Here is a 24,894-nt window from a genome sequence, read left to right on the forward strand (position 1 = left end):
ATCAAAAAACTCCAAGAAACTTCCACTCATTGAGCGCCTTGCACTTGGAGACGCCAAATTACGAATTCAAGAAGCGCAGGCGATCTCGACCCAGGACTTCCAGCCCGCAGACGATTATCCTCCCGAAAACAGTGCCCCGAAGCGACCATCTCTTAGGAAGTTTCTCCACATCCATTCGAGGAAAAGCCAAGGTGACGGCGTCACTATCGAAGAAGAGCATTTGACGTCGGCAGAAGAGTACTTGTTGTCGAATGATCCACTGTTCTCCGGGCAAAGCACATCCGGAAGCACAAGTCAGACACCAAGTAAATCGCATTCCCGTGACTCTAGCGGTGGGCCTGCGATTCGGTGCTTGCTCTGTCCTGAGATCGTTCGGCCAGCAGGAGACCCACACTGCCCGAAACCTCAGGCACCCATCGAACGTGCTCCAACACCACCAAGGAGTCCGTCGTCTGATCACATTATCTCGCTCACCTCCATCTTGTCAAGTTCAGTCTCTCAATCTACTTCCACACCGCCGAAAACCCCTCATTCTACTTCTACTCCGCACCCTATCTCAGAGAGCAGACTTGACACATCTGGTGACGCATCTTCATTTGACGAGTCTCTTGCCCCAGCACCGCTCCGAATCACCCCAAAGAATAGAAACGACACTCCCGCGCCCCAGTCCCCCCTCGACAAAATGGATCCACCGCGTGTCTCTCGTCTTCTCGACCCCGCCATGGCGGCTATCACCAAGCACAAAGCTGAAGCTATAAAGCTCGCTCGCGAGCAGAGCTCTGCAGTCCAAGAGATGTGCCGCAGAGCAAAATCTGATGTTCCTGCTTACGAGTTCGAAGAGTTGATCGGCAAAGGTTCATATGGTCGAGTTTACAAAGGTCACCAGCTTCCCTCCCGCAAGCTCGTCGCGATCAAGGTCTTGGACATCGACTCCATCGACTACAAATCTCTGCGGGACTTTCGAGACGAGTCAATCAACGATTTCATCCGTGAGGCGAAAGTGATGAAGCAGGTCAAAGACTCTGGCGCGAAGAACATTAACGAACTCATCGAGGCGATCTCCATTCACTCGCAGCTGTGGCTGGTTTGCGAATATTGCCCTGGTGGCAGTGTTAGGACCCTGGTAAGTTTCTGTCAGTTCTTACTCGGTCTGATGCTCTGCCATCATCACTTCGTCTCGTCTCTCTTCCATATATCCTATTATTGGTTGCAAACTAATCAGTGACAATTTTTCTCTTAGATGCGAGCCACCAACGATCGCTTGGAAGAAAAATTCATTATCCCTATTGCACGTGAACTGGCTGCTGGTCTCCGTGCCATCCACAATGCGGGCATCATTCATCGAGACATCAAAGGTATGAGATCACTAGGATCAAACCTCCTTCCGAGACACTACTAACACTCCTCCTCTAGCCGCAAACGTCCTGATCCACGAAGAAGGGAAACTCCAGATCTGCGACTTTGGTGTTGCCGGCGTCCTTCAGTCTCAGTTGGACAAACGCTCGACCTGGATCGGAACCCCTCATTGGATGCCACCCGAGATGTTCTCGACCCGCGGTGAAGCTCATCAGTACGGAAGTGAGGTAAGTGACACGTGTTCCGCATAGACAGTATCGTTGTTGACCGATCTAGATCGATGTCTGGGCGTACGGATGCACGATTTTCGAAATCGCTACGGGCAATCCTCCCAATTCGAACCTCCGAGAACGCATGCAGATCGGGAGGCAACTGAACCGTAGCACCCCCAAACTAGACAATTCGAAATACAGCGACGGCCTGAAGAGTCTCGTGTCCTTTGCGCTGGAATCGAACCCCGTCTCTCGACCTGCGATGGCAGACATTCTGAACCACTCCTACATTACTGATACCGAGGAAAGCCACCCTACTTCGTCCCTAAGTGAGCTTGTCCGCATGTACTATCAGTGGTCTCAGCGGGGTGGACAACGCATCTCCCTGTTCCATCCTGGCGGTGCCGCGGCTGCAGAGATGCCGGATACCGAGCCTAGTGAGGAGGACTGGAATTTCAGTACCACTGATGGCTTTGAGCGTCGCTTCTCTGTCATCGACCTCGATCAGCTGGCGGCCTCTATCGCTGAATTAGAGGCAGAAATAAGCCCGACCACGAAACCTCAATCCATGCCAGACATCCCTGATGAAACAACCGATCAGGAAATGACAGTTGAAGATAAGGCGAACTTCGATGAGCGGGTTCGTCGAGGTGCTGAAGCGATGGAAGGCCTTTTCAATGAAGAAAAGCCAAGCTACACTTACGAAACAAAGAACGACTTCGTCCCTATTGAACCTAAAGCCCCCGCATCCGACCTCCCCTTGCGCACAGACACCGATCGCTCTTCCGTCACCTCTACATTCATCGACATCGACATCGGATCCTTTGACTCGTCGCATTATGCGGCTGGAGCTTCATCTGCACAGCCCTTCCAGCTCGCAGACGCCGATACTATTCGCGCCAATAGATCCAGCGGTCGTCAACAGCGCAACTCCACCGATGGTCGCTCTCGATCTTCGAGTAGCGGCGTAAGCAGCACCCGTGACGCGGATGATGTGCCATTCCAGCCATCAACCGGCCCACGACCTCCTACCATGGATTGGAAGTTCCCTGTCTTCATGCAGCCTGCGACTGAGGAGGAGCCCGAGCCCGAGCCCGAGCCCGAGCCCGCGCAGGCGCCGAAGCCAGCTGAGCTAGACACCTCAGAGAAGCGCGCTACAATGGAGTGGACATTCCCAGTGATGACTGCTCCCGCCGACAATGAATCCATGAGCCACGAAAGCGATGCCGACGTGAGTCGCAACAACACTCTGAAAGCGCCGATCATGAGTCTGCAGACCTCGGACACCATTCGACGCTCGAGCATCGGCGAGCCTGGTGACTCACGGCCTTCCACCTCGCGATCCATCGATTCCAACGTGTCTGCGAGCTCCGAAACCGATTACGATCCATTCCGCTTCGACCGTCCCTCCACCCCGCCTAGCGTGCCAGCGGCTGCTGCGCCAAAGACTTTTGACGAGTCGGACTTCCCTACAATGTCATTCGACGAAGACGAAGAAACGAATGTCCTTGATGGACCTGGGCCTGATGAAGAAGAATCGGCTTCTGCCTGGCACAACAGTTCCGAGCAGCAGCACTCGCACTCCGAGCCATTCCCCACCGCCATCCCCGTCAAAGACCTCGAGCTGGCCCCCTTCCCCTCTGCCACCGACTCCCCCACCTCCGAGCCTCTCCCCACCGCCAGACGCAACCTTCCCATCGTGTCCACCGAAGACACCGATCCCGTTCGTTTCCCGGACGTTCCGCTCCCCCGCCTTGATGCCCTGACGGAGGGTGTCGGTGAGCACGCCATCAAAGAGGAGTTGGACCGGATGCTCGACGGCTTCCTGCTTGCTCTCAACGCCACCGGACGCGCAATCTCCCAGACCACGGTGGGGCCTGAGGCGGATGTCAATTCTGACAAGGGCTCTACCCCAGAGCATTCCGAGTGAGGGACATCATGCAGAAGGGGACCTCGAAACACAACGAGACACAACCCCGCAAAACCAATATCGAATCTTTTTTCCATTTATTTCCGTATTTGAAGTTACAAAAATAAAATCAACAGGTGGTGCATTGGAGAAAACCCGTTCTTTTTGGAACCGTATGCCAAAAGTCCAAGTATGCTGGCTCATGCATGGATTTGACGCGACGCGACGGACTGAGAATGATGGAAAACTCATGATTTTCACGAAAGAATGATCTTGCATTTTGCATTTGCGGTGCCTGTACCTGTACTTATAGAGAGAATGCAATTCACACGTGATATCCTATTCCTTGCTGGTATTGATAGTGTGAGTGTAGGATCCTGATCTCGGTAGAGAGGCTGCATAGCACTAAGATCATAGATAAGACCTTGTTGATCCGACTTGATGAGAGAGAGAGAGAGATATCTTGATTATTCTGGACTAGAGTATTTGCAGGAAATCGATGCAGTCAAACCCATTTGTATCAAAGATGTGGCTTTATTTCGAAACCATAGGGCCATCTTTCTGTGTCGGGTGTGTGGATGATGATGCCCCTGCGATAACGGGGACTCGAACTGGGTTTCCCGAGCCGAGCAAAAAAAAAAAAAGAGAAATCAGTAGTAGTAACCAGCAGTAACATTAGGCGCTTTTTCCCTTAGGGTTGCTGCAAGAGCCTCACTACAGGCATTAAAGATATTCTGCTGCTCGGCGATCCATCTCCCGGTCGTACGCTCCAACTCCTTGATCTTGGCCACAGCGTCCAAGTCGCCAAGATCTTTATAGTCCTTGATTTTCGAGCCCTCGATCTCGCTCTTCACATTCAATCGCCAATACTTCCTGTTCTGGACCTTTGGAGCAAAGGCGTCTACAAGTAAGCGGAAAAGCAGGTGGTTACATGAGGGTTACATTAGCGCAATGGGCTGGACGTTGGCCATCATGGTCGCCCCCCAACAACGATAACAGTGAATGCTACTGTCGCCTCTCCTTTCAGGCCCTCCCAGACAATCTTGCTCGGCCGGGTTGACCCCATCAGAAGGAGCGGGTTCAATCTTCTCCAGCTCACCCATGTTTGCCATACCGGCACACGGCGGAGCTGGCCTGGGATTTCCCACGGTTGCTGACAGGTGAAGGTTGTTCTGCCGCAACGATCCTGCGACGTCCATGTCCACCATAGTCACCTTCAAGGCTGCGGATAGATGGCGTGGCTGCATGCAGATAGCGACCCCATATCCAAAGGACATGGTCGAATAATTCTTCAGATCCTCATCCACCACTTCAGCTTCGAGGAAGTCGCGGTTGGGGGGTCTTTCGCTCCTTGATAATCATCGTTTCTTTTTTTTTTTTTTTTTGAGCCATCGCGAATTCCATTGCCAAACTTTGTTCTCGCTCTTTCCAAATGTGCTTTCTGGTTGTGACGCTCGAGACGCCGTGGGCCGACTCATCTCTCCCGGTGCCACCAGGTCAGGCTTGCTGGATTCGGTAACTCGAAGAATCATCTCTGGAGTTATAACGATGCACGATGCGAATATACGACGCCATCTGGCCGCTTCTTCATTGCTGTAAAAGGTAAAAGGCCCAGTCTCAGGTTCGCAGCTCACACGTAGCATGTCAATGATAAGGCTCCAAGAAGCTGTCTCAAGGAGGCTGTGATGGTTTCCTCCCATCAGATGCTTACGGGGATATCTTCATCTATTCCTATTTCTAGCATCCAGAAAGCCTTCGCAAGGGTTGATTGTATCTAGTAGCTTTCTGCTAAACACAAGTTTAAAGATCTACATCAGCAGAGGAGACAGGGCTGATACAGATATCGCCTTTACTGCTGCTACTTACTAAGCCAGACACTATAGACCCTGCCGCATCATCCTCAAGCACATACGACCACAGGGTGTGGAAGATAGGGTTTCCCCTCCGCTCAGCCGTCCTCAAGCCACACTGATAAACGTGGCCAGAAGATCAATGAGCCCCGAGCGTGTTGCTGTTTTATGGGTGACAGGCGCTAAATTATGGGTGAGCATAGGTGAGATGGGTGAGAATTCGGTGAGAATTTGGTGAGAATATCACCTTCCGGCGTGAGTGGGGGTGAGAAAGAGTGAGCTACAGAATGCTAAGTTTTCTTCATCCTTGATATAAAAAGAAGGGGCTTCTACAAATTCTTTTTGTTGTTCTTTAGTCCCCGACTTCACTTTTCTTCACGTGACCACGACTGTGTCTATGGAAACGTGGCCAAGCCAAGCAGGGTAGCCGGGTATGATCGTCTCAGGAAATCCGACAACAGCGGCTTCCTGTCTCCCTGCTTCGCGAATCCACTGACAGACAAGCTTTGTAGAGTCCGCCTTATGTAGGAAGCAGGGTGCGATTTGTGCGGCGGCGAGCCCATTCTTAAATCGTCGATTTGTCGCTGTGGTTGGCTCAACTGGTATTATGAATCATGGTGGCTTAATCGGCGCGAAATCCGACGAAAGGAATTGATGCAGAATCTTTGATAAGCAAGGCTGCAAAAGATCTAGATAATCCCTTTCCGTATGGGCAGGAAGCGCTGTCAAAGATCTAGGTGGTGGCTCTTGTTGCATCATTGATCAAGAAATACTAAGTTCCAGCCCTGTAGCCGCGCTTGTCCCAACCAGGGTTCACTTACCACCAAAGATACCTCGAATTAAGCTATCCTTCTGCCAGTAAGTGCAGAATTGTGGACGGGGTACGGCAGACGATTGCGGCCATCGGGCAAATGAGTTTTTACTTGGTGTTTTACCGGTAGAATTAATTTATCTCCTAGATAGGCTATTTAAGCAAGTATTTATATATATATAAAGCTTTTTAACTTACTTAGCTTTATCTTGCAGCTACTAGTTCTAAGTACTATAAAAAGGTGTAAGTCTTATCCAGGGTACTGTATACAGGTATTTTATACAGCTGAAATATATAAAAATAACTAAAAATTAAATATATTTTAATTAATTTTAATAATTTTATCCGGAATAGTAATTACAGGGATCTTTTTAATATCTTTTTTTTTATAGAAGAGGGCCGGCAGATAGGAATTAAAATAATTTTTTTTTTTTTCTTTTTCTTCTTCTTTTTTTTAAATCCTAGTAAAATTAGATTTATACAGGCTTTTAGAGCAGGTAATCCCCTTTTAATAATAGAAGTAGAGGAATTAGCTGGTTATATAGCCCCCTATACTAAATTTTAAATAAAGTAATAAAATTTTATATTCAGCTATTTATAATTAGTATATACTTTATTAAATATACTAGATAAGTAGTAGTATTCTAAAAAAATACTGGTATTACTAATACAGCAGCTAGTATAAGCCTTAAACAGATAATTTTCTAAAAACTAGATTAGCAGAGTATTAATATAAAACAGCTAATATAAAATAATCTAATAAGCTTAGATCTAGCTGTATTAAAACTTAATATTATATATTTTATATAAAATAAGTAAGGTCTTTTCTATACTAGTATAGATATATAAAATAAATATTTTTAAATTACTATAAAAAATTACTGGATTGTAGTCCTCTAGAAGTCTAGTATACAACTAGTCCTAGTATCTCTACAGATTTAGAGGTATATATATTCTAAAAAAAGTATAGTTGGGGGGGGGGGCGGGTAGTACAGTATAAAATAAAATAGAAAATATTATTATTATTATTATTATTATTTCTATTACTTATATAATATTAGTTAGCACTATTTTTATTAATTTTTATTATTTTTTTTTATCTAAAATAAAATAAAAATTAGAAAATTAAGCTTAGCTATTATTTTTTTACTTTTTAATATATATAAAGATATTTTGGAGGGGGGGGGGCGGTTAGTAATAGTAGTAGTAGTAATTATTATAAAAAAAAAAAAAAAAAAAAAAAAAAAAGAAAAGTCTAGAAAAAGCCTACTAAAAATTATAATATAAAAAAGATTTAAGTATATAAAAAACTATACTGTATAAAAAACTAAGTATTATTTTTTAAATATATATACTTATAAATTAAATAAAATTTTATATTCTGCTGCCCTATTCTTATCCTTTGCCTTTAATATATATTTCTACTTTATATAATAAGATGGTAAGGGTAAGGCAGAAAGTAAGTATTTTTATATATTACTTATCTAATAGTACTAAAATTTTTAAAATTCTATAGTCTTTAAATCTGTAGTTTCTGGTTGTATAAAGAATTTTTTAAACAATTTCTTCTTAATTTTTAAAGGTATAGATAGTTCTATTTTAATTTTAATCTTTTTTTTTAACAAAAGGTATATGCGTACAGCACTTAATAATAAAAAAAATCTAATAGACTTAACTTATTAATATATAAAACTAAGTTTTTAAAAAATTACCTGTTTTTTATATAGTATTAATCTTTAGACTTAAGAAAACAGGCTTTTTTCTAAGTAGACTTATTACTAGTTAAAACTTATTATCTTTTTATTATATATATTATTACCCCTAGTATAGGCAGGGAAAAAGATCTTTAAATATTAAGTCTATTATAAAAAGTATTATATAGTTGGAAATATAAATTTAGATTTGTTTTAAAAAATAAAATTATTAGTATTATATAAAGCTTTATTTAGATATAATAATAAATCTAGATATTATAGCTTAGTTAAAGATATATTACCAGTCTCTAGATCTTTATAAAATTAAAAATAAAAATTAATAATTGTTTAAAAAGATCTTTACTGGTTTTTATATTATATAAAAGCAGATTAATAAATACCCTTACCTTTTATATAAGTAAAGAACTGGAAGAAATTAAAAAAGCTTAAAATACTTATTAATAATATTTTTTTAAAAAAATCAGCTGTTAAATTAATTAAATTAATACTTTTTAAAAACAGATTTTAGGCCTGGTAAATAGAGTATTATATAAAAATATTTAAATAAGCTCTGCCGGTAGCTGAGCAGAATTTTATTTAAAAAAATTAAAAAAATATTTTAATTTTAATATTACTTTATTATATAAGTAGAATAAGTAGACTAATATTATAAACTTTAAAATTATAGTATAGTATAGTAAATAAATAATATTATACTAAACAGGGGCCCCTAGTTAATTATTTTTACTTTTATTTATTTTACTAATTAAAAGTACCAACAGGTTGTACAGACAGCTTTAAATTAAAAATAGTATATAATTAAGTATATACTAAGATCTGTTTATATAGCTAAAAATAGACTGTATAAAAAGGGGCTTTTTTTTTATAAAAAAAAACTAGTAGTAGCTTTTTAGAGTTAAATCTAATTCTTTAAAATTATATATAATACTATTATAAAGTTTTTGTAGATAAATATTTATTAATATTCCAGTTTTATATATACTATAATTTTTACTAGAGTATTTTTTTATATACAGTAAAGCTATACTTTATATTTTATAAATAATTATAGTTTATAAATAGTTTGCTATTAACTACCTAAGGTTACTTTAGCTGCTTCTGTATAAAATACTTATTCTAAATTTAAGTATAAAAAAAAATCTAACTTTAAAGGCAAAGTATATAAACAGTATATAAAGCTATCTAATCTGATTTAGAAAATATAGAAAAAAAACCAGTCTTTTAAAAAGTTATAAAGTAGTTCTAATACTAATTAGCTATAATATTTAAATATAAAACTAGTATATAAATTTTCTACTAAATAATAAGTACTTTACTTAACTATATTTACTAAAATTTAATTTTTTAATTTATAGTACTAGTTTTATAAATATAATACTCTTCTGGTATAATCTAAAACTTATATATTTAATAAAGTTTATAATAAGCTTTATTAAATATAATAGTTTCTATTCTATAGTCTAATTAAATTTTACTGTATATACTTTTATATAGTTATATAGTATTAAAATATTAGTAAAAAATATTAACTGCTGTATATACTGTAATACCAGTATATATTTAAATAATATAATAAAAGTAAATATTAATTATAGTATAGATTTTAATACTATACAGCTGCAGCTTTATATAACTATTAATTAACTATAGAAAATTAGGGCTAGAAATAATATATAAGTCTTATTATTACTAGAGATTATATTTTCTTTATTTTATAGCAGTAAAAATAATTATATAGTAGATATTAAATAACTAGTTACTAAACTCTAAATAATTAACTATAGCTCTTAAAAATATATATAAATATAAACTATAGTATAACTAGATTCTGGCTGTATATATAAAAATAAAAAAACTACCGGCTATATTTTTAAATAGTTTTTTTATTATATTTTTTAAAAAGTACTTTAGTAGCTTTATCTGTCTGGAGTTGCTGCTCTGATAAATTATCTATTTAGTATATAAATTCTAGTATTATATAAATATATTACAAAGTCTATTCTAAAATAGTATAACTGTTAGTTTAAAAAGTTTAAAGTAGCTTAGATTTAGAAAAAGCCTGTTAAAAAAACAGTTTTTAGATTTTTTTTATAGAGTTAAATTAGTTGTAGCTGTATAGTCTTGTTTTTAAATACTCTAAGAACTTAGTTAACTTTTAATTATATATTCTGCAATCTAAATGGAGTGTTTTTTTTAAAGAACAGAGGCAATAGCTGTAGTAGATTTACCCTATTAATAAAAAAAATAATCTCAGCCTTAAAAGACTTAAGATCAATATATAGAGGTATATTAATAGAATAAGAAAAAATATATATATATAAGAAGAATAAAGCTTTATATAGTTGTTATCTGGGAAGCGGTAAGGCCTGCGGTAAAGTGACTTAGCAGATGAAATCTATTTACCCGATGGCCGCAATAGTCCGCCGTAGACGGGGGGTTAAAGTTTTGTTGGCTTTGATAAGCTCGGCCAATACTCAACTGTAGCCTTGCTAAGTAAACACAACCAATGCAACACCACACAAGACTCGGCACGTATAATCTTCATTTTATTTAGCTGTGAGATTGACTTAGCTACTGCTTAGTATTGTTTCAGTAGCATAACATGCATTCTGGTTCTATGAGAAGAACACTTCTCGGGTGGGTATTCTGTCCGCATGACTATTAGTTAGTGTACCTTGCAAATATGAACGTGATAATATAATTTCGAATTAATCGCGGATTGATGTACTATAAGTTTCGATAACATCCAGTATTGTTCATTTTGATGTTTCGAATTTGTTGCTAGTTCAATCGAAATGCATTGCTCTCCAAGCATGAAGTCTGGTTTTTTAGCCACCTTATTGTGGGCTGCAAGGGCTACCAGACGGCAAGCTCGTCTCTCTTACTTCTTACCCTTTACACACGAATTGGATCTATCCTACTTTATAAAGTGCCACATAGATCAGTAATAACGCTTCAAGGGCGCCATAGATGTGTGTAGGTACTAGGAATAGCCTCGAAAGTTCCCACATACGTTCAACGTGCCGCTGGTAAGCAGAAAGACAACCTTAAGTCTCCGCAAACTTTGACCTCGATCTCAATCTGGCCCCATACACATAAAGTGCGGACACCCCTAGCACCCCTCCACAAGAAAGACCACCCAAGAGTGAAACACCTCCAGCAATCCCAAGCCGGTCGAAGAGCGGCCGAGCATAGATTACCGCGCCAGCAGCCCAAGCCGATCGGAAGAAGTCATTGGCCGCGAAAAGGCTTGCCGCATACCGGGGATAAGACAGCGGAAGATACGTGAAAATCCCTGTTCGGTCTTAGTAGGACGCGCCGAATGACGGGCATATTGCGATAGTGTACCTACCTTGGAAGAGGATAAAGCCACCTGTGCTGAACAGTGCGACGCCAGCCATGGAAACAACCCAGTGGATACTTTGTCGGCTTGACCAGGCAAATAGGAATAGCCCTATTGGTTGTAGAAACGAGGCGAATATTGCCGGGATGAGACACTGCTCTGGGGGACTAAGTCCGTTCTTCTTGACTCGAGGTTCCTTCGTCCGGCGTTAGTCCTTGTCGCTTGGGATCGATGTACCTTCAGCTGAGATCAGAAAATGAGAATGGGGAGTTACCCAATGCCAGTAGACGTAAATCAAATAAATTAAAGTCCCGGCTAAACACGCAACAACGATCGATAAAAAGGCGGTACCCGTCAGGCCGAGATCGAATCCATACATATCTGTATAGACAAGCGGAAAAGCCTCGAAGAAGCTGTAGTAGACACCGTAGCTATAGGAGCTATAGAGATTGGTGAAAAACACGGCGGGATCCAATATCGTGATTTGTAGGGGCCGGATCAAAGCGTGCGCGACAATATGGCGTGGGGATAGACTAGCTTCATCGATTTCGGACTGAGAGACATATCGCTGGTCTTTAAACACCTTGCGGACTCGTTGGGCCCGACGTAACAGAATTGTGGAGGCAGATGTCTCTGGGAAGGCGACAAACATAACCACAAATGTAAGGAGAGCCATCCATAAGATCTCCCATAAGGGCAAGCGCCAATCGCCGCGGGCATCAACTGCAAAGCCAGAGATGATAGGACCTAATGCAGGCGCGCAGAATGTAGCGCCTACCCACGCCGTGTAACCATAAGGCATTTTCGACCACGAGTACATATCCTGGAGTGTCGCGCCCCCCGTGGCGAGACATGGGGAACCCAAAAAGCCTGTTAGAAATCGCAAGACAAGGAAAGCAGGAAAGCTCCGGGTGAGAGCAGTCGGCACAGCCATCAGGACATAGAGAAATAAAGTAATCATGTAGGGCGCGTTCCTTCCAATTCGGGGGATTTCAGATATTGGCGAAAAGATGAGAGGACCAATGCCGTACCCAAGTATATAGAGCGAGAGGCCCAGGGTGGAGAGTGTATGGTCAAGATTGTACTCCTCCATCACGCCGTCCACGCTTGGTGTGTAAATGGCAGAGGCGCAATACACCGTAAACGTATACAGCCATAGCACGGCTGTCACGATGGACTTTTTGAAGGAACTCCAGTTCTGAGGATTGTCGACATCCTTCTCATCGTACCAATCCACAAGAAATATGTCCTTTCCATCCGACCGCCGCCCTTCATTGACAGGGCCACCTTGAGGTGTAAGCGCTTGCGAGTGTGGCCGTTCGTACTTGCTTCCAGGACCTGGCACCAGCCTTTGATGCTCACTTTGGGATCTAGGTACATGTACCAGACCACTGGATACGGAGACTTTCTCCTCGGTACACGGATGCGCGAAGCCCGCTCGCTCTTCGGGATACAAGAAGCACCGCTTGCCAGTAGCAAAACGGACAAGCTGTCCCAGCGAGCTATCGCGAAGCAGATCCATCCCACACCTAAGCCAAGGGAATCGCGCGCGGAAGAATAATCACCGAAAGGCTTGCGGAATGAATGCACTTTAAGTAGATTTGAGACCTCCAGAATTCTTCCATGGACGCCACTGGACTTCGTTGTAGATGCGGGTGAGATTCGGACAAGCCGCCCAAGCCCTAACATGGGCCACTTGAAGTCTTCTTCAAGATACTACTATGTACCATGTAGTTGTCCCACTTCCTGGAAGGCAATGGTTCCGTCGGGCGAGACTCGGGCGAGTTCCAACCCGGTTACGTAATCAAAAATGCCACCTCGTTGGTACATAAGGTAGTTAACTACCTAGTAGTTATCGTGCATGACCATCTTCAAACCGTCCAACGGGTCAGTCTCGGGTGAGCCATGAATTACCTATTAACTACGGAGTAGTAACAAACTTAGTTTATACCTAAATATCTGCGGCCATGGCGACACGTCCCGAGAGGGTCCGCAGGACACAAAGAGCTCCGAAAAGCTGTTTTTTCTGCTCCCGACGCAAGACCAAATGCGACAAATCGATTCCTTGCCGGCCCTGCCGATCGCGAGGACAGGCTAATGAATGCTTTGTTGAAACAGTAGAGGTGAAAGGGCAGGTAGTGACGTAAGTTTCCTTCCGACGTAGACTTGGAAGTTAAGTTAGTTGCACGCTGACGACTCAATTAAGATCTGATCAAACGCCAACTACTCAGCCCAGCTACTCAGAATTATTAGACGAAAATGCCCGTCTCCGATCGCTTGCACTGCAGGGGTCATCTAAGATCGCTCGTCCCATTTCATCATTGGCTTTGATAGACCAGGAAGAGCAGGAGCTCTATCTTTGCCTCCGAACCCATTATCGGCCTGCGGGTATTGCAAGTGCGTCGGAGGTCATCTACCCATCCGATGAATCTTGTCGTATTCTCTTCTCCCAGGCTGCAAAGTGGGCCTGGCTTCACTCGGCCGTCTCTCCCGCCACTCTCGAGCAACAAGGGCTTCGAGATAAACCAAACCAATTATGCAGAGAATCGCCAACTACCTCGGACGCGTCGTGGTTAGCTCTGTATTTCAGCCATCTTACTGTTCGCAATCCTGACCTGGTTCTGCATGGAGTTTTGTGCTAATGATTCCCTGACAGATAGGGATCGCATATGCAGATGAGATATCTCTTGGGGAATGTGGTATCTCTAAAGGTTTGTAGATCTTCTCTGCTCTGGATGAACCCGCCTTACCTTTTTTTCCATGACAGAGAGGGTTGCTTTCTTACGAGAAAATTGGTACGACGCTGCTTTGTATTTCCTCCACCAAGCGGACTTTCTCCGTCTATTGGATGTCCGAAACATCCAGACAATCTCAATTCTCGGAACCGTGTTCTCAAACTTTGGTGACCTGAATCTATACTACAATCTGCTGGGATGTGCAGTCCGGATTGGCGAAAGCCTCGGGATCAATAATGACTACACCCATCATACAGGGATTCTCCCGGATCTTGAATCTCAGCGGTCTCTATGGTGGTCTCTGGTCATTCTGGACTGGCTAAACATTCCATTAGGCCAACCTTGCATTCGTGAAAACGATTTCCTGGTCGAGATGCCTTTCATCTCTGAAACACAGTCCGATTGGGACTCCACCAACTACCAAGCCAACATGTGCAAAGTGGCTCTGGTGCTGTATAGGTTCCAAACAGCCATCTGCGCCTCAATGGACTGGGAAACTGTCGAAAATGCGGTCATCGTGGCTGATGAGAAGCTCGTTAATCTGAAGGCAGAACTGAGCTCGTGTACTGAGTCAGGGGGCCTCGAGAACACATACGTGGGTACAGATACGTCAGACGCCTCCGATTGTATTGGCTCTATCCAGCGACGAAGTCTGCTGCTGATACTGTTCTACTACCGCATCCTGATCAACCGCACACTTATCCACCAGACACCATCGACGAGAGCGAAGAAAGTTTCGTTTTCAAGATGCTCCGAGTCCGCTCATAATATACTCAAATTATGCACAGATTTGGGTACCAAGGGCCATTTGGTGGCTTCGTGGTACGGGCGTCTGGATTCCATTCCTCTTAGTCCATTTCATCTGACTGTATGTAGGTCAATGTTGTTACCTCTATACTCGGCAGCGAATGTTTTGGTCGTATACGGGTCTCGGTGTCGTTGTGAACCAGGCCATGATCACATGGCGGATGTTGCCGCTGCCGTTCAGATATTTGACTCTTTGTCGCACAAAAGTGCTTTTGGTGAGTATGCTGCTAGAAGGTTGAAGGAGATCATCAACAATGCAGCTCCAGTGTAGTTAAGGTCAATTTATGCCTTTTCAACACTATGATATCAGATATTGAAGTTTTGCATAAGTCTCGTGACTAGCACATACGACCACAGGGTGTGGAAAACAGGGCTTCCCGTCCGCTCAGCCGTACTTAAGCCACACGCCGGGAGGTTAGTAGTTGGGTGGGTGACCACCAGCGAATCCCTTCTGTTGTATGTTTTTGCTCTCCCTCCTTTTTTTTTCTTGTTAGGTTTAGTGCCCCCAAAACCCCATATGAAGAGCTAATAGAATGGTGTACGCCTAGTCACAAAACAACACTACACCGGGAGGAACTCGAGTATTGCCCCCCAAGGATTCATCATGTACTTAGTCTTCCTCTCTTTCCCTTATGGAGCCTATTAGTTCACGTGAATAGTGTTCTAAGATGTCTTTGCCATCTCTATAAAGTAGATGATCTAACAAGTTTGGGATTAGTCCTCCGTATTATATGTATAATGTACTGGAAAATGTGCATGTCGACGGCTCGCGAATTCAGCCCATCTAGACAATGCTAACCAATACTGGAAACCCGGAACAGTCAGTATGAGTATACTCTGAATTCTCCAGTTTTCCACAGCGTATGAAGCTTGATTTGCGTGTGTCTGATAGATCACCTCCGATTGGTATCTAAAGACCGAGTTAACCCTTAGATGGAGTGAGGGGGAAAGGATAAAGTTAGATGTAAGAGTTACACTAAAGGAATGCACAAGCAGTGGATAAGCCAGTGTAAACCGAGCATTCTCCAAGCGGATATTCCCCCACCAGGATCGACGGCATTCCCCAGTCCCTACGGCCCATCGTGCACAACGGACGCCCAGACGCTGGGCCTTTCCGTCTTGCGCACCTCCAATACAGCAGGATGCAGGGCTTCAGCGATTGATTAATTCGAGAACGGCTGGGGCGGGCTCCTGGGTTAGCCAATCCATAGGATAACATGCTGGCCAAGTGATTCGTCAGCCAACCGAGGGACCGTGATTCGGGCCGTGAGCAGGCAAGAAGGCAATCCGCGCCCGACGGAGGACCAAGTCAGACATTTGTCTGACGTGGAGCCGATCAGCCGCTGGTCGAGACGAGCGGTTGTTCTGCAGAAGCAGATCGCTCTCGGAAGAATCGACGGGGTCGTGATCTCTTTGCGCTAAGTGACGATGTCCCAGTTACTGCTACCAGCAGTTACCTGACATACTTATCGCTGGTGTGGATGGTGTGTGGCACACTCCAGGTCATGAGGATTCCTCTTCTGTATAATTAGATGGAGTACTTGCCATACACGGCATAAGACAATCCACAGGAGGCTAAATGTAAGGTAAAGTATAGACATATTATTCCAGCTTTGGAATGGGTGTATCCAGCACCTAGCACTGGCGTATTGGCTTTTTTTGCTGTGAAGGAAGAGCTCCTAGATCTACATTCCTCGATGACGGTTTACATAGAATACTCAACGGAAGTCCCTCGAGTTGCATTTTTGGATTAGGAACGTGTACAGTAACATGTTTGTCCATGGCTTGCGTACCCAGCCTATGTTCCCCTATCTCTGAGATTCACTACCGAGGTAGTATTGCCCTCTTCGTCAAGGCCAATGAGATGTCTTTCCTGTTTCATGTTGAGTATATCCCAGGCTCCTTCTGCCACTCACGATCTAATGGCATCCGAATTAAGTTGGAGAGATACTCGATCCTCTTCCGGGCGAGATACGAGAAGGGGAGATTTAGGCATTCCTCGAGAGCTAGCCAAGAGAATGACTGTTCTTTTGCTGATAGAATAGGCCATAACGTAGGTGGTAAGAAGCACCGTATCGAGTAATGGCTTCGATCACATCGGAAGGTAGGTTCAATTGTTGATGTCTACAATCTTCTGGTTGAGCCGTAGACGGAGGGATCGGCCGACTTGTGGGTTCCGGTTTTGTTGTTTGGCGCCAGATTGTCACAATCTTCTTTCCTAAGCATAGATCTGTACGTTCCCAGTGCCCTTCTATGTTCCTAGTGGAAGGCTCGTCCCAGATTGAAATATGCTTCCTTGATAGAGCTTAGCTTTGTGGCGTTTTCATAGAGTGCCATCAGAGTGCGGTACAGTACGCTTTCCCACTGGCGGCCATATCTGACCGAGCGTCGAAGATGTGACATGGCATGCATTCAGAAGGCAGTGTCAGGATTGCTTCACCATGGACAAAGTTCACCCCTAATCCGGGCTTTTGGGATAGTCTGTTCCACGTGGAACAACTCTGCTCATTTCATCCTAGTACTTGTCAGGGGTCATAGACAGAGTTTAACCAACCCATTATCGCAATGCAGCGTGACTGAGTGACGCACGTGATCAGGGGGACAGCTTGGCTTTGGGATCTTGCTAAACCATCTGTGCCCTTGCAAAGGCTGAGTCGGACGATTCCTCATGGCAGCACACTACAATACAAACCAGGCAAACCCCCAGACAGGCGTCCGGACAGTGACCCGTCACGACCACGTACCCGGCTTCGTGGGCCGCATTCTGTGCTTCGAAACCCTGCACCCCCGCCCCAATGCGCTTGGCGGGACCGGTGTAGCTGCGGGAGGTGTAGTTTAAGACTGTCTCAATGGATTTAAGGTGGTGCGTGCACAGGGCCAGCGCGCCGGCGCCCGTGGATTTCCCCATGTAGTCGTGGCCCGTGTTGCGGATCACCAGGCGGATGTTCTTCGCTTGCACAAACCGCAGGACATGTTGGACGTCGGCAATCGAAGTGACGTTGGCGGCGTAGCGGGCAAGAGGTCCGATGGTGCAGGGGCTGTCTGGTCCGGAGAAGGGGGAGCAGGATGAGTTGGTCCACCAGGCGGCCATTGGAGATGAGGGAGTATCATAGTGAGTCGACGGCTTGGACCATTGTTTCTGGAGGGTCGCGCACTTCTCGTTGTCGTAGGAGGCGGTGTTGGTGTGGCACACGCTGCCGATCGGGTCGATGGTAAGGAGGTTGCCAGAGATGGAGTCGTTCAAAGCGGACCACTCTTCAGGCGAAGGCCAGCAGGCGTCTCCCGGGAAGCAGCGGCATGACGAGGATGATGAAGGGGAAGGGGAAGGGGAAAAAGTGAAGGGAGATTGTAGGCGGCCGGTGCGGAGCCAGACTGCCAGTGGAATTATCCCAAGGGTGATCAGCAGCCCGGTGTAAGATCGGCGTGCCATGGTGCAAGCGCAGACACTCAATGGAGATGAGATGCAGCAGTAAAGTGTTGAGCAATAGATGGATTTATGTAATGATAGAAATGTGCGCGCGAAGAGCTTCGCTCGAAATAGTGACGGAGAGAAAACAGTGTGGGACAGGAGCGGTGGTGTGGCCTATACATACTGTACATACAGACAGGCAGCACTAGTCTGTAGAATCAATTTAGTTACTGTGATATTGGAAGCTTTCCACATCACTAAGTCCATAGACTTCCAGTCACTTTACCTAAAGTGAGCCCCACTTAGAAGCTGATACCAGCCTGGTACATAGCACTGTATAAGCTACCTAGGAGACTGTGGAAGTGCCTGAATCAATTTTAATGCTAGTGCAATGGATCCTGGTCCATAATCCTGCCAGGTGGTGGTTTTAGGGTCCTTTTCCTTGATCCAGTATAAACGTCAATATCTGGCAAAGTCTCCTCCAAGGGCTGAGTGCAAGTATTTACTTGTGAGACTACTACATACTGTACATCAATTCCTGCGACTATTGCAAGCACTACTGTAAGCACTACCAGATAATTAATATGTACAGTACACAAGTGTATGTCGACCACAGTATAGTAAGCACTAACCAACACTAGGCATGGATACACTCGCCAAATCACAGCAATCTATGTTATGGTTATTTATCCTTTTGTGGTTTGACGTGAGCCTTCGACGTACAGTACAACCAATCATAATCAGAAGTCCATTGCACAGTAACTCGACTTGGTACCGCGCAACTCTCTCCAGCTAGGCTCGAGGTGAATTGATCTTTCCAGTCCTTGAACACAAGGCTGTCCATCTTCCGGCAAGACAACCTGCCGGGGGATGCTGGCGCAGCGCCTGACAGCGTAGGGCTGTCAGCCAAACAGTAGGCGGCAGCTTGATTACTACTATCCCAATTAGCAGCATCTATCATAACTTTGGGCCTCTGGCGGTTGAGATTGTTTATTGACCTGCGCAGAAAGAGGCCTATGGTCTGTTTCACAGATTTGGCTTAGTCCTTTTGGTGATCTGTCTCCTTCCCCAGCGTGGCGGCCTAAGCCTAACCCTGACTTTGAATAGGCCTAGGTTAGGCTGCTACGCCACCAACAAGTCCCACTAGGCCAGTAGGTACGCAAGAATATCTCCTTCCCTAATCATAATTACAATAGGAAATACCAACTAGCTCAGTGGATGGACGATATCGAACTTCCCAAGTCGAGCGATTTATCAAGGGGCGAGAGGAGAACGAAAAGAATGCCTGATATCACGTGGCTCGTCTGTGAAACTCACCGATGTACCAAGGCCAAGTCGTCGATCCGAGTCAAATCCCGAATCCGTCTTCAAGGTTCCGCATCTACCCTTCCAACTTGATCAGACTGTCAATCCATGATGAACCAAGAAGAAACCCGCAGCTTAATTGCAAGCCAAATTCAGCATACCATGGACCAGTTCTTCCAAACCACGACCCCGACACGATTTCGACTAGTTGGTGATACACCTACGGCGATCCTCGATTCCGAGGACTATCTAACGTCAATAAAGCCCTTCGTCACAAAGGTCCAACAGTCTGTGAAATTTTGTCGTCCGAATGCAAGGACTCGCTTCTTAGCATTGAGAATAGTCAGCCGTCATTCTTACTTCGTTGTAGACGTCAACAATGTCGATTATGATTATGAGACTGCTCATGAAGTAACCACTTCAATCCCTGTCTACGTCATTCGGCTGTCTAGACGTGTCAAGATTACTAGAAACCCTACGGAAGACAAGAACCTGGCTTGGATTCTGGCTACAATGCATCGGGGGCACGGCAATGATCCGCTACCTCTAGTCGATGATTACACTAGGCCTGTCGTGTACGACAAGCCCCGCGGCCTTCGCCCTTGATATGGCATTATCTCCTTCCTTTGCCAGTCCACAGCTATTATCCTCGGTGAACCGGGATGTCTTGAAGTACTCATTCTGGCAGCTTTGTCCCAAAATCCAACAGGTAGTCCCGTCTATTCCCCAGGGAGCCATGCTCACTATGGCCGAGCAACGAGCGCTACTTGTGGTTGTAACCTTATCTTTTAGCATCTTGTTATCCACTTTTGGGTGCATCATCTGCGGCCAACCGGCACGGTATTCTCGGCATGGCAGGAGGGTATATGCTCGCTGTATACAGATCTCGTTGAGACAATTTGGATGATAGAATTACGGTGTGGAGTCAGCAGCGCCGCGGGCTGGATTCTGTTGGAACTGCGTACGTGCCTGTCCAGCTCTAAGCGAAATGAGCATCATGTAGATTATATAAGATTGAAGTACTATCAATCTTTCAGTTGGACTAATTCCTACATAGAGCTTCAGAAAAATGGAGACTGATAAAATGATAATATAGATATATAGATCACAACCCCAACAAATCGGTGTTGAACTAGGAGCGGAAGGTGGTCGCCGGCAGGTATAGTACAGTACAATAATAGAATAGGTATAATACATAGAAGAGGTCTGGCATTACAAATAGTTCAGGTCAGTTATATAAAGGATATATTCAAGCTTAGATAAGTTCTGAGAGTGAGAGTCACTTCCTTTAGTATTTACTTATAGAATGATCTAAGATTATTCAAACATTACCTCGGAATATATGACTATATACTTACCCTATATTTTAGGCTTCTTAGCAAGTAAAAGGCAGTGGCCAGGTAGACCAAAAGCAGAATAAAAAAGTGGTTGGATTTCTATTGGAATCCAGTTCGGGAGGATTTTCCCTAAAGACAAAGATGTAACAAGGAGAGGGCATGTAAGTATAAGTCAGCGAGTAAATTCGTGGTTCTGTGGCACAATCGACCTCTTGTCCGTGGAAAATAGGGCTGTGGTTCCGACGGAACTTCCGCTGACAAAAGCCGCTTTGCTTACAGGATCATTGTATAGCACTCTTGCCTTTAGCCTTGTATCTTGCGAGTGAATCAGTTCACTCAATGAGTGAAATGTTGCAATCGCAGGCTTAATAATCAAAAATAGGGGGTTAGTTCGGAAGCCGAGATGCGTCAGCATCCCTAGAAGAGCCATCAGACCTGAAAAACACCGACGAGAATTATGGAGCAGGTAAACAACAAGAAGGCATTTTGGACTTATAAATATGTGTCATGGAAGTCTTCGAGCTTTTCTTCCCTGTCATCTCGAACATTGGTCTTCTCCTCATCCGCCGCGAGCTCACGATTGCGCTCTATGTTTAGTTGCATCCTGAATCGCCGCTATCACTACGTGAACATCTGACTGTCAGAGCCAGCGCTGGAAGATGGGAATCAAGACCGGCATCACCCTCTATACCGAGGGCACTCCTAACGGCCTCAAGCCCACAATTCTACTAGCTGAGCTGGGTTTGGAGTACAAGGTACAGCGTCTCACACCTTGAGGCTATCGAAGGGGCCATGTCAGCTGACCTTCGCAAAAGCTTCACCCAGTCAACATCCCCAAGCACGAACAAAAAGAGCCATGGTTTCTCGAGATCAACCCCAACGGTCGAATTCCTGCCTTGGTCGATGAGGACGAGAATGGCAACAAGGTTACGCTGTTCGAAAGTGGCAGCATGCTGCTGTATCTTGTGGCTCGGTACGACAAGGACCACAAAGTGTCATACCCCTATGACTCTCCCGAGTACTGGGAGACCGTCAATTGGGTCAGTATTGCAATTCCAGCGTTCCGCCGCCACAACGGGTTTTATTTTTATGGAAACTGACAAACTCACAGCTGATGTGGCAGATGGGAGGGGTGGGCCCGATGCAAGGGCAAGCCAACCATTTCGCGAGTAAGTCAAGACAAGGCTTGCATTTGATTGTAGGATATGCTCGAACTCTCATCGATTGTCTAGGAATGGCCCCCGAGAAGCATGAGTACGCCATCAACCGCTACGTGAACGAGACCCGCCGCTTGTACCGCGTCCTGGACGGCCATCTTGCCAAAAGTCAATCCGGCTACGTGGTTGGTGACCGGGTCACGGTGGCGGATATCGCCTTGTGGAACTGGGTGGCTGCTTACAGTACGTGGGCGCGCTCCCCCTTACCAAAACTACAGGGCACTGACAGATACGCGCAGAATATAGTGGCCTCTCCAGCATTGACGAGTTTCCGCATGTGAAGAAATGGCTCTTCGAATTGTTGAAGCGGCCCGGCTTCGAGGAGGGTCGGAATGCCCCCGGGCCGCATATTTATCTGGAGCTCAATAAGCTCTCGGATGAGGAGTTGAATGCGAAGGGTCGCGCTGCTGGGGCTTGGATTCAAGAGGGCATGAAGCGGGATGCGGAGGTCTGATTGTGGACTTGGTTTTGTCTGATTTGGACTCTTGGGGCTTGGGTATTGTGTAGTGCGGATCCAGAACATTCTTCTCATCATGAGATTCCTGCTTTGGAGCTGATCTTTCGTCATCCTTCTTTTCCTGTGGTTTGTTTCACACTCGGATGGGCAGTTATGTGTTGAGTCCTGGCCCTGTTAGTTTTTCTAGGAATAAGAATGCTCTCATTATGTGACAACGGAATGCAAGCTATCTGCCGACTTAGAGGATATCACCAAGTGTCGAAAAGGCTATCGAAAAAAGATGGAGAGGCTTTTTGTCACTCGAACCCTCCGAGGTTCGAGTCAGCCCCTGGAGATTTAGGTACTGTGGTATGGCTATCAATAACGATACGCTGTGTCGAGAGCATATCGCCGGCCTGGGAAGAACCAGCAGCCTAGAGTATCTTGTCTTTTGCAACTCCTACTAGCTTTCAGTTTCATATCTTCTAACACCCTTCCTCTTTCATTGTATGGTGTCTGGAATGTAGGTAGGTTCTATCATCATCGATAGAACACTTCCACTTGCATAGTAAATGACGAGTGAGGTCGTCACTTGCGCATGTCGCAACATGTAAAAATGCTCTTCAATACGTGTGGCTACAACGAAAGCTTTTTACTCAAGGCTTGCAACAAACTAGGCTCTTTGCTCATCGTCAAGAATCACTGTACCCGGCGCAATGTAAGAGGATCCGGGCTGAATCATAATATATTAAATCCCTGCTTCTAGCCGAATATCAGCTATTGTGGCTGGGAACAGTGTCCGGCAAATAGTACAGGGTTGAATTAATCTATTCAATTAATTGTCCAGGCCTGTAGAATGCAATTTGGATTGTTCGTTATTCCAGATTCTGATAAGCCTGCCTGTGTTTTAAAACGTGCCATGCTGGGCTAATTAACATCTCTTTCTGACAATCATGCTGGACCCATCCAGCCACTACGGCAGAGCCATTCCTCAAAAGAGGATGCCTTCAACCCTAGTTCCTCAAAGGAGTGGTCCTCGTGTTCATCGAAGGCACCGTAACAAATCTTGTCCGCTGGCAGTATGGCAGCCCATTCCATCATCTCTGTGGCATCCCTTTGGAAGGCTGGCCCAACGAACGGAGCTGTCATTTCGCCGAACTCCTCTGCGGTTATCGGTTCATGAACTGCGGGCTGACCGGTGACCCTTGTAAATGTCTCTATCATCTCAACAGGGGTGACTCGAGAGCTTAGCACAAAGTACGTCTTGCCACGGGTTTTTTCAGTACCCATCTCGAACACCCCTACCCGAGCAAGTTAACATGTCAGTCATACTTCAAGGCATCTCTAAAGTTCGATGCCATGTAGATTTGGGAAAGGGACTTACTGGATGCAAACATGCCCATGTCATGGATTGGATCGGTCCACTGCGCAACCTGGCCGCTGGGGATGGGGATGCGAAACCGAACAACACCGTCCGCTATTGAATCATCGCATCAATCCGGAATTGTTTCGAGAACTAGGCATTTCGAGCTGAACTTACATCGACGGTCAGAGTATTGAGGCCAATACAAATTGGTATAAAAGAACCCTGCGCGAAAATCAGTGTCAGTAAAAGGTGTGCAGCTGTGGATCCCCACAGCAATCTGTGCTGCAGAATCACGCACCCGGAATAAGACAAGTCACCGCGCTGAGTTTCTCCTTTGCAAATTTCTCGACCTCATGCTTGTTATTCATGTGATGGATATTCGGGAATCGACCTTCTGTGGCGCGGACCATATCCGGCAAGCTACTGAAGACGAAGTGCTTGACACCACAAGCCTCCGCTGCCAGGACGATATGACGTCCTGCCTCCACCTCGTGTTTCAGGTCTTCCTCTTTGTGCAAAACCCTTCCAGCTTGGGTCTCGGATGTCATGGCAAATACGCCGTATGCGCCTGCGAAGGCGGCTTGGAGGGACGTTTGGTCATCGACGTGCCCGGGCACGAGCGACAGGCGTTGGTCGACGGTCTGGTGGTCGGCCAGGAATTGCCTCGCTTTCGTCGAATTGGGATCTCGTGTGGTCCCACGAACATGCCAAAGGCCTCCGTCCGGTATTCTGGAGCCCAGCAAGGCACGAACAATACCCCCTCCTTGATTGCCGGTGGCTCCCATGACCACTATAATGCGGGAGGTGTCGGGGACAGACATTTTTCCTAGCGTGCAATGTTGTCGGATACACAAATGACAGTATACAAAGATGGGAAACGAGCGTTCTATGGGTTGAAGAGTAGTTTAGCTGTATGGGTGGTTGTGGATTGGAATGAAATCCGACGTATAAATAGTGATTGTCGCATTCGTCAGGCTTTTGTACTTGTTTTCTCAACTGGGATGTACCCAGTGGGATACCGGCGGCCTCCACGAAGCTAGAGTACCCCGCATTGGAAACTAAAGAAACCAAGTTGGAAAACGAAAA

At 45.1% G+C, this 24,894-nt stretch overlaps 8 protein-coding genes across 8 annotated transcripts, besides 7 other annotated features; 3 read left to right on the forward strand and 5 right to left on the reverse strand.

Moving 5' to 3' along the window:
- Positions 1–682: 682 nt before the first annotated feature.
- BO86DRAFT_421991 (putative serine/threonine protein kinase) lies at positions 683–3,498 on the forward strand (the record flags this gene model as incomplete). Its single annotated transcript, XM_025675312.1, has 4 exons — positions 683–1,123; positions 1,241–1,355; positions 1,414–1,583; positions 1,633–3,498. 4 exons carry the CDS (start codon positions 683–685, stop codon positions 3,496–3,498), a joined length of 2,592 nt encoding a protein of 863 aa, XP_025523834.1.
- A 629-nt stretch (positions 3,499–4,127) lies between these two features.
- Positions 4,128–4,754, reverse strand: BO86DRAFT_403233 (uncharacterized protein; the record flags this gene model as incomplete). Its single annotated transcript, XM_025673920.1, has 2 exons — positions 4,128–4,350; positions 4,420–4,754. 2 exons carry the CDS (start codon positions 4,752–4,754, stop codon positions 4,128–4,130), a joined length of 558 nt encoding a protein of 185 aa, XP_025523835.1.
- A 6,146-nt stretch (positions 4,755–10,900) lies between these two features.
- BO86DRAFT_439644 (MFS transporter) lies at positions 10,901–12,756 on the reverse strand (the record flags this gene model as incomplete). Its single annotated transcript, XM_025676167.1, has 3 exons — positions 11,471–12,756; positions 11,206–11,392; positions 10,901–11,148 (listed from the first exon to the last, which is right to left on the reverse strand). Exons 1-3 carry the CDS (start codon positions 12,716–12,718, stop codon positions 10,901–10,903), a joined length of 1,683 nt encoding a protein of 560 aa, XP_025523836.1. The 5' UTR covers positions 12,719–12,756.
- Positions 12,757–13,163: 407 nt separating this feature from the next.
- Positions 13,164–13,339: a sequence feature (Protein overlapping with rRNA (BO86DRAFT_458844, RAH77943.1) was converted to a misc_feature.).
- A 63-nt stretch (positions 13,340–13,402) lies between these two features.
- Positions 13,403–13,814: a sequence feature (Protein overlapping with rRNA (BO86DRAFT_458844, RAH77943.1) was converted to a misc_feature.).
- A 38-nt stretch (positions 13,815–13,852) lies between these two features.
- Positions 13,853–13,907: a sequence feature (Protein overlapping with rRNA (BO86DRAFT_458844, RAH77943.1) was converted to a misc_feature.).
- A 56-nt stretch (positions 13,908–13,963) lies between these two features.
- Positions 13,964–14,803: a sequence feature (Protein overlapping with rRNA (BO86DRAFT_458844, RAH77943.1) was converted to a misc_feature.).
- Positions 14,804–14,836: 33 nt separating this feature from the next.
- Positions 14,837–14,953: a sequence feature (Protein overlapping with rRNA (BO86DRAFT_458844, RAH77943.1) was converted to a misc_feature.).
- A 142-nt stretch (positions 14,954–15,095) lies between these two features.
- Positions 15,096–15,152: a sequence feature (Protein overlapping with rRNA (BO86DRAFT_458844, RAH77943.1) was converted to a misc_feature.).
- An 80-nt stretch (positions 15,153–15,232) lies between these two features.
- Positions 15,233–15,267: a sequence feature (Protein overlapping with rRNA (BO86DRAFT_458844, RAH77943.1) was converted to a misc_feature.).
- Positions 15,268–17,451: 2,184 nt separating this feature from the next.
- BO86DRAFT_271987 (uncharacterized protein) lies at positions 17,452–17,766 on the reverse strand (the record flags this gene model as incomplete). The annotated part of the gene is made up of 1 exon (XM_025667227.1): positions 17,452–17,766. A coding segment is annotated over one exon (315 nt), but the record flags the coding sequence as incomplete, so codon positions are not given.
- A 27-nt stretch (positions 17,767–17,793) lies between these two features.
- Positions 17,794–18,048, reverse strand: BO86DRAFT_299089 (uncharacterized protein; the record flags this gene model as incomplete). Its single annotated transcript, XM_025667433.1, has 1 exon — positions 17,794–18,048. A coding segment is annotated over one exon (255 nt), but the record flags the coding sequence as incomplete, so codon positions are not given.
- A 1,510-nt stretch (positions 18,049–19,558) lies between these two features.
- On the forward strand, positions 19,559–20,838 carry BO86DRAFT_458845 (uncharacterized protein; the record flags this gene model as incomplete). Its single annotated transcript, XM_025677320.1, has 5 exons — positions 19,559–20,027; positions 20,363–20,413; positions 20,557–20,611; positions 20,675–20,679; positions 20,823–20,838. Coding segments are annotated over 5 exons (596 nt in total), but the record flags the coding sequence as incomplete, so codon positions are not given.
- Positions 20,839–21,448: 610 nt separating this feature from the next.
- BO86DRAFT_369723 (glutathione S-transferase family protein) lies at positions 21,449–22,460 on the forward strand (the record flags this gene model as incomplete). Its single annotated transcript, XM_025670253.1, has 5 exons — positions 21,449–21,544; positions 21,605–21,829; positions 21,901–21,958; positions 22,022–22,189; positions 22,246–22,460. The coding sequence occupies 5 exons, from the start codon at positions 21,449–21,451 to the stop codon at positions 22,458–22,460; spliced, it is 762 nt and encodes a 253-aa protein (XP_025523841.1).
- An 896-nt stretch (positions 22,461–23,356) lies between these two features.
- On the reverse strand, positions 23,357–24,893 carry BO86DRAFT_369724 (NAD(P)-binding protein). Its single transcript, XM_025670254.1, has 4 exons — positions 24,107–24,893; positions 23,983–24,030; positions 23,827–23,919; positions 23,357–23,743 (listed from the first exon to the last, which is right to left on the reverse strand). The coding sequence occupies exons 1-4, from the start codon at positions 24,627–24,629 to the stop codon at positions 23,394–23,396; spliced, it is 1,014 nt and encodes a 337-aa protein (XP_025523842.1). The 5' UTR covers positions 24,630–24,893; the 3' UTR covers positions 23,357–23,393.
- Between the last annotated feature and the right edge of the window lies 1 nt (position 24,894).

This window comes from Aspergillus japonicus (assembly GCF_003184785.1).
Source record: "Aspergillus japonicus CBS 114.51 unplaced genomic scaffold BO86scaffold_65, whole genome shotgun sequence".
Taxonomy (NCBI): domain Eukaryota; kingdom Fungi; phylum Ascomycota; class Eurotiomycetes; order Eurotiales; family Aspergillaceae; genus Aspergillus; species Aspergillus japonicus.